Below are 8,980 nucleotides of genomic sequence, written 5' to 3' on the forward strand. Positions count from 1 at the left end.
GGGTTACTCGCCTTCCCGGGTAGCCAGAACAGAAAAAACTTTCTACTATATATATATATATATATATATATATATATATATATATATATATATATATATATATATATATATAGTGGTAGGATCAAGAGAGAAGTAACCAATCGGGGGGAAGCGGGGGGAATCAAAAACTTTTTTATTTTCGTTTTTTGAAAAAACTTTGTTCACGAACATTTTAGATGGGATGAAAATATGAACATTTAGTAGAGACACTTTGTGATAAATGTTTTTATTTTGGCGGGAAAACGCTCGAAAAAGTAATATATAACAATTATCGTGTTTTCGAGCGTATGTTGAGGTTTTAGCTATTGGGGTTTAGATATTAGGGTTTATAGGGTTTAGATATTAGGGTTTAGAAATTTAGGGTTTAGGGTTTAGATTTAGGATTTAGATTGAGTTTTTAACACGAACGGTTTAGAGTTTAGGGTTTGGTGTTTTGGGTTTATGGAATAAACCCAAAACATCAAACCCTAAACCCTAAACTCTAAATCGGGCTAAATTTTACTCCACAAAACATGAAAAAAAAAACGTTCATATTCTTCACGAACAATATTATCTTGAATGTTATTTTTGTCGATCGTTTTCCCGCCTAAATAATAACATTCATCACGAAGTGTCTCTTCTAAATGTTCATATTTTCGTGTGATCTTGATGCCGGAAAAAAAATTTCAAAAAAATGAAAAAAAAAAAATTTTGCTTTCCCCCGATTGGTTACTTCCCCATTAATTCTGCCCCTATATATATATATATATATATATATATATATATATATATATATATATATATATATATATATATATATATATATATATATATATATATATATATATATACACACACATAGACGTACACGTAAGAAATTTTAATTCATAATGTACAACTAACAATATAGATATTATATATGATATATTTATATTTACTAATAAACTCATGTACCTGGATCTCCAATTTGTGATGATAGACACATATTTGAAAGGTTGTGTGCTACCAATTTTATGTGTGGTCGTTTACCAATATTTCCGACTTCATATTTACAATATTGTCCCAGTGTTGGTGCCTTTTGACCAATACACCTTTTCAGCCGTCGTATTTACAAGAAAATATTTTCCTTTTGGATTGACTATATAATTATAAGACAAAATTGCTTATTTCGTCCCACTGTTTTCTCACTTTATCCATTTTCATCCCTGTGTTTTATTTTCTGCAATTTTAATCCTTAAAAGCATTTTCAGTTCCCAATTTCATCCCTCACCCTAACAAAACTTAACTGTCCATTAAATAGGGTAAAATATGATTATATTTAGAGTTTAAAGTACTTTTTGTAAATAATCCAAAGTCATCACCAAAGTTGCACTTTCATCTTACACAGGCTAATGTTTCTTCAAGGTATTAAAGATGAATCTTTTCAAAACTACCTTTAAAGCAAAAAACTGCACTGTCCACTTGTGATGCACCATTCGAACAATTCCACAATTTCCCTTTCCAACGACTTTAACCGCATCGAAATCGACTAAGCTTAACTGGTTGTCCGATGGCTGGATAAGGGGTGGCTGAACCAAAAATTTTCAATTCAAGTAAGAAAAGAAATAACTTATTCAACAGGTCTGGTCTAGTAATACTGTAATCAGTATTATTCATTAGTAATGTTTCTTTTTCATGAGTTCAAAACAAGATTCACCAACTATTCATGATTTACAGCATTGATTAAATGTAGCATCGTCAATGCTCTTGTAGCCATAATAGCTCTGTTAAAGTAAGTTATACCAATAGACTAATTGAGATGAAATTGGCAGTGATTATCTACCTCAACTCAAGTTGTAGATAATTGGCATCGGTGTTGTAGAGCAGTGATTATCTACCTCAACTCAAGTTGTAGATAATTGGCATCGGTGTTGTAGAGCGAAACTGATTCAGAGTAATTCAAAGTAGTTGCAAGTATGTAATTCAAAGTAGTTGCAAGTCGTAGATAAGTATGAATTTATTCATCGTAAAACTAAGCTTCAATATTCCAATTAATGTGATAATGGATGAATGAATGCATATGTAATTAGAGATGGTATGCAGGTAACTTTAATAATCAAATGAATGTGATAATTGATGAAACAGAATACGATCATAGCAGTTGTGTAATGACCCGGAAATTTCCAACCAAATTTAAACTCTAATCTCTATATGTTTCCGACACGATAAGCAAAAACCCTAATATTGAGTCTAGAAAGTTTAAAATCTATATTTGGATAATTAGAGACCCTTTTGACCAAGCCTGACGATTCACGAACATTTATGTGTATATACGTTATATGTCTATTAATTGATAACGATAACAATGTATTAGATATGTAATATTAAGTTTCGATATAAGATTATTATATTTATCGGCGAGTGTAAAAGGTAATAGAATTTTATAAATATTTGAAACTATTTTTGTCAAATTATTACGAGTCATTTTAATAAAATAAAAGTTTTAACGTTATCTTAAAAGTCAGAAATTTTCTAGAAATCTTTTGTCAAACGGTAAATGCTAACGGTCCGTGATTTTAATAAAAACAAATATTTAAATAAAACGTGTTCATTAAATATACTTTTGTACTTTATAAAATGATTAAATATGATATTTAATTAAATATAAAACGTTTTGAGTTTAAATACACTTTGAAAAGTAACGAGACTTTGATTTATACAAGTAAATGACCACAATACTCAAAAGGTTAAGTTACATTTTTAGTGGGATTGTTTTTACAATTTAAAATCCATTATTTTGTTAAAGGTACGAGTCACTAAACTTAAAGTGTCAGTTTTCTTAGCGTACGAAACTTTATTTGGAAAACCGGAACCGGGACTTTAGTCAAGTGATAACGTAAAGGTAAATTTTGTAAAAATTATATTTTTACCATGAATGTAAATAAAATATAATATTTAATTAATTATATAAATTAAATAATTAAATATATTATATATATTTTTAAAATTCGTCAGTACAAGAAACAAAAGTGGGGGACAGCTGGTTAGCACACTCCGCGAGTTGCGGAGGTGGGAAAGGTAATTCACCGCGAGTCGCGGGGATAGTTTTTCACAAACGGGTTATTTAAATCGACAAGATCGGTTTTATGATTCATTTGTAAATCTCACACACGACACACACATACACTCCTAAGATATAATACTCCGTAACATTTAATTTATTTATTTAATTATTAAATTTATTATCAATATCATAAAGATTAAAAATATTAATCTTATAATTAGAATTAGTATTAGTATTAATGGGAGCAATATTATTAGTAATTATACAAAATATCATGACGGGGTTCTGCCCAAGTATTCCAAAACTGGATTCATGAATGGGATAGAATTAGGGAGATTATGGGTCATATCTATGGAGGTTATGGGTAATATTCGGGAGTTTTGCTCGTAAGTCAAACTAGTGTTTATCATCTCCGTGGCGTTTATATACCTTCCTGCAATATTGAATCTCAATATTGATACGTGAGCACTCAAAACTTGACTTTTATTTATTAGTAGTGTGATCCTGACTAGTGCTCGAGAAATTAGGATTATGCATGCTTTTATATTAATTTTTGTCAAAATATATTTTAGGATAGAATCTGAATTAGTTACTCCTGCGGATAAAATAAGGTATATAATATATATGTTTTTGGAAAGGTGGCGAAAAACTATAAACTTTTCATTTAGAAATCAAATGGTTTTGACGGATGGATTGGGAATTATAGCCAATTGAATTTTTGTATTAATTATTAAAAATGATTATTTTTATTACGACGTCGTTAAAATCATCGTTATTATTATTAGTATCATTATTATTATCAAAATAATTATTATTATCATTATTATTATTATTATTATCAAGATAATTATTATTATTATTATGATTATTATGATAATTAAAAACAAATAATATTTTTGTCAAAAACTATTAAATTATTATTTTGATCATTATAATTAATAAAACTATCAATTTATTATTTTTGGTTATCATTATTAACATTAAAATTATTAGTTTGAGTAAAAGAATTATTTTTGATAGAAATACTATTATTATTATTATAAACTATCATTTTAACATTTTAATGTATTTTTATAAAAATTAATACATTTATTAAAAATATCATGGAAATATTATTGTTAATATAAAAATATTATTTTTAACACTTAGTATATTTATAAATACATATATATGTTTTATTTGTTAATAAATGAATTGTGAAATCATTTATTATAATAAATTTTGTAAAAATATTTAAAACTATAAAATTTGTTATATTTATAAACGATTATAATTATGTAAAGGTCTTTGGAAGTTATTTTGGTCAAATTAAATTTTCGTTAATGTATATATGACTATCTCGAGCATTAGGATTGTGGTACACTATAAATTAACTTTAATGATTAAACAGATATTGATCTATATGTAAATATATATAATTAATTAGGTTCGTGAATCCAAGGCCAACCTTATAAGTTACCAATGGTGTTATATGTATTTTTACTACAAAATACATTAGGTGAGTGTATAGTCCCTTTTAAACTCTGAATATTTTGGGCTGAGAATACATGCGCTGTTTTTATAAATGTTTTATATTATGGACACAAGTGATCAAAAATGTATATTCGAGGATGGATTGTGTTTTGGCATACTTCCCTGTAACTTGGTAGCTAATATTTACGTGAGGAGCGTAAACGCGAATCCTGTTGATAGATCTATCGGGCCTGACAACCCCAACCGGAGCTGGACGACCAGTTCTAAACGGTTGCACAGTACTTCGTTTTTATACTACACCTGAGGTATGGTGTAGCGATGTTATATGAAAGGGAATATGTGACGATAATTAAATGTTAAGTATGGTTACCAAGGGCACAATCACTAAGAATATTTTTATTAAAGCGCTTATGAAATATGAAATCTTGTGTTCCATTGTTATTACGCTGCTAGCATCAAACATATATATCTCACCAACTTTATGTTGACGTTTTAAAGCATGTTATTCTCAGGACTTGAAAGAATTCTTCCGCTATGCATTAGCTCATATTAAGGATATAACTTGGGGCTATTTAAGACATGATTTAAAGACGTTGCATTCGAGTCATTGGAGTTCATTAGAGATTATTATTAAGAAAATGGCAGATTAGGTCATTTGGATATTATGAAATATTAGGTGAACATGTAAATTTCTGATGTAATATTAGATTGCCTCTTATGGAATAAATGCAACGTTTGTAAAATGTATCATATAGAAGTCAAGTACCTCGCGATGTAATCACATGTTATTGTATTCGTCCCAATGGATTGGGTCGGGTCGTCATATGTTGTTTATGGATATGGTGGGTTTTCTTCTCAGTTGCAAAGACCAATAGGAATGATGAGGTTTCTGTATTTATTAGTAAACATTTTTTATTTAATAGAGAAATTAGAGATAGAGAATGGAGGATGACTTTTCCAGTATAGTACTCCGTAATTTTTTTTATAATATTGCTTTTCCAGTATGCTTCTAGTTCATCGATCGTCTTGCTAAACTTAGCATAGAATTCATTAAAACATTACATGATATCTTACTTTCATAAAAAAAAACCCATCTTTTATGGTTTTAGCCCATCTTTTATTCAACTTTCTTTAATTAGTTAAAGATTACGTGGATAGTCCCTGTAAATAGTTTTAACGGACTCAGTTAACCTTCGTTAGAGTGAGGGATGAAATTGGGACCTTAAAATACTTTTAGGGATGAAAAATGCAAAAAATAAAATACGGGGATGAAACGGACAAAAAGTGGAAAACACAAGGACGAAATGGGCAATTTTGTCTAATTATAAACTCAATCCCCCTTTTTAGCACTCACCAATACCCAAGGTTGCAAAAATCAAAAAAATCGGCCGAGAACTCATTTTCAGGAGGCTGGCGAGTTCTCGTTTACTGAATCGGCAAAAAATCGGTCAACGGCCTATTTTATCGGTCAACGACCGATAAATTGAGTTTATCGGTTAAATCTCGATCAACGCCCGATAAATTGAATATCTCGGTCAAATCTCGGTCAACATTTGTTTGTAGCTATATAGTATATGATGTATCATAAAAATTATCTTAAAAGTCTAAAATCTATACATATATTATATTCGAAAATATATATTTATATTAAAAAGTCAACGTCATTCAACGACCGAGTTCTCCCGATCCGAGAACTCCCAAAAATTGTTCCGCCGAGAACTTCCCAAGTTCCGAGTTCTTCAACGTTGCCAATACCTTTCTGTCTACTACAAATGGATTAATTAAGTTCAAATTATGAAAAGATAACTAAACATGTTTATATAAAAAAAATGCTATCAATATTCCGAAAGAGGCTATACTGACTTAAAAAACTGCATCTTTAGAAAATTCATACCAATCTATTGAAATGTTTGAATTTTTATGTAAAAGATTTATAGACGGGGTTAACCATTGGTTAATATATATATCAATAACATCGCAGAACTGATTGACGATCAATTTGGAAGCCAGGAAAAGAGTACTCTTCCTTCAAGCCTTTTTTCAGTTCTATCTGGTGGCGGAAAGCCTGCTCAAGCGACAACACCTTCTGTTGGTAACAACAAGGTCGGGGAGGAAGTAAACAAGGCTGAGTTGTCGTTTTCGCCCATCTTTCTTTCCTTTTTATGCTATCTATCTATCTATCTATCTATCTATCTATCTATCTATCTATCTATAGAATTATCTTAGTATTAAACTTTGTTTGTTTGGTTGGTTGATATTCTTCAAGGTTGTGATGATCTTCATCGACAGTTTCGTGTTATGAAGCTTCTAGAGCCCTACAGATATCCGCGGCAAATTGATTGTATTCGATCACATATTGCTGAGCTAAACTTGAGGTTTTTTTTTAGGTTAACTAATTATTATCTTGATACACTGACTGAGTATATTCACCACCAATTGTTTGAATTGTTTTCTTATATATCTTAAGTATTCTATAGGCATATTGACAATGAGTACTACTCATGTAGGTCATTATCAATATATGTTTTGCTTGTTCTCTATCTCAAATTGCATATTACTATGAATTTACATTAAATTTCACAACTTTGTTTTACTTGTAAATAGCTAATCAGACATGTTTACTTTGGAGGGAAAAAGACATAAGATTTGTTCGCTAGAGCTCATCACTGAAGAATGGTGGCTTTACTTTTTGGAATTAGAGAAAAACTTCTTCGCGTGAGCAAGCGAGATGTAAGAAGTTTGATTTAGGGTAAGCTATCGATTTAGTAGGTTTAAGTGGTTGATTGTAATACCTCTCCCTATCTTAACACCTAACTTGAACTTCTCTTCGCTACACAAATATCAACCCATTTCACCAATCCGTGACTAAACACTATTAGATGACATACACTTTTGTAGATGATTGACAGGTTCTCCTTAGGTATCCATACGCAAGTACATGCCTATAAGTACCGCTTGGATATTATAGATATGAACTAAATACAGTGGCTGAATATACACAAACAGTACTTATAATATCAGTTGATTATATAAGTTTATACATTAATAAAAAGTGTAGATGTAGATTAACAGCAGATGCACCAACCATTACAATACATCAGAAATCACTCATGCTGCCAAAGGTTTTCTCACTGCTGTAAAGCATGTATAAGAAACCATCTTCATCCTTAAAAGATTCGTAAACGTGCTCTATCAAGCTAGCTGCATATAAAATTTGTTTAAATATATTAGCAGATTGTTTTAAAATCCAACAACTAATGTACATTGGTAAGGTGTAATCGTATTTGGAACCATACATGTTTGAGGTAATGTGTTGTCAACGAATATGAATAAAGCCTTTCCAGAAGCGAGTTGAAGTCTCCCGCTAAGTATATGAATAAACTGCCCAATAGACATGTCTCGAGGTACCAAATATCTAAACAAAAAAATCAAGAATAATTTATGAGTAAATATATATCACTTGAGTGCTAAATATTGCTTTTCAAAAATGATTAACTGATTAGGTGATATGGAATAATCATAACTAGATAATTAACTATCCAAACCGGCTGCATATGATAATGCCCCCAATGTGCTTATTTAGACTTGAGACAATCATATATTCTTATATAGGTATAGGTATATAATCAAACAGCTCATGGAAATTTAATTGTACATAAAGGAACTGTTTAAGGTAAAATTATGTACCAATGATTCTAAGACAAATTTTAATATTTTAGGATGCATAACAGTTTAATTAAGCAAGCAATGAAAACATGATAAACTTGTGATATCAACAAAACAGTAATCTGTGATTCAAGCAACTTAACATACTTTTTCTTTTCCATCTCAGGGAGATCTGTTTTTGTATACCTTTCAACTACCACCTGCATAAAATATAAATATAGACAGTATTTATTTAACACAAATAACTAATTTAATTAACTAAATAATTGAGTTATTTGAAATTGAAATTGAAATTGATGAATAAAATTTACCGGTAGACGATCGGGGTATCTGGCGATGATGTCTTGTGATTCCTGGCATCGTTCCTCTGTAATTTACAAAATTAAAAATTATCTGACGAAATTAAAATTTAAAATTAATATTAATAAAAGGTACTGTAATAAAATAAAAGTAAACAAACCGAATGAGAAAGTATCCTTGAAAGTAGATGATTTCCCCATCTCTGGTTTCTCTATCCGGTTGAGGTACCAATTAATGTAAAGTGAAGCTGAAAACTGGATAAATACGACACGTTAACCTCTTACCCCTATAATACTCCTTTTCGTATCATTTTATTTATTTAATTAAAAAAAATAAGGAAAATAGAAAAAGATTTATGATATGATATTTGGAACCTTGCCACGCATTATTTATTTATTTATTTATTTATTTATTTATTTATTATTATTATTATTTTTTTTTTTTTTTGAAAAGCCAAGACTTATATTAATAACTCAACAA

The 8,980-nt window shown here is 29.6% G+C and overlaps 1 protein-coding gene across 1 annotated transcript; it reads right to left on the reverse strand.

Annotated features, from left to right (window-relative positions):
- Positions 1–7,598: 7,598 nt before the first annotated feature.
- Positions 7,599–8,727, reverse strand: LOC139899458 (autophagy-related protein 8i-like). Its single transcript, XM_071882285.1, has 5 exons — positions 8,661–8,727; positions 8,512–8,567; positions 8,348–8,400; positions 7,831–7,949; positions 7,599–7,735 (listed from the first exon to the last, which is right to left on the reverse strand). Exons 1-5 carry the CDS (start codon positions 8,698–8,700, stop codon positions 7,632–7,634), a joined length of 372 nt encoding a protein of 123 aa, XP_071738386.1. The 5' UTR covers positions 8,701–8,727; the 3' UTR covers positions 7,599–7,631.
- Between the last annotated feature and the right edge of the window lie 253 nt (positions 8,728–8,980).

This window comes from Rutidosis leptorrhynchoides, chromosome 3, assembly GCF_046630445.1.
Source record: "Rutidosis leptorrhynchoides isolate AG116_Rl617_1_P2 chromosome 3, CSIRO_AGI_Rlap_v1, whole genome shotgun sequence".
Lineage (NCBI taxonomy): Eukaryota > Viridiplantae > Streptophyta > Magnoliopsida > Asterales > Asteraceae > Rutidosis > Rutidosis leptorrhynchoides.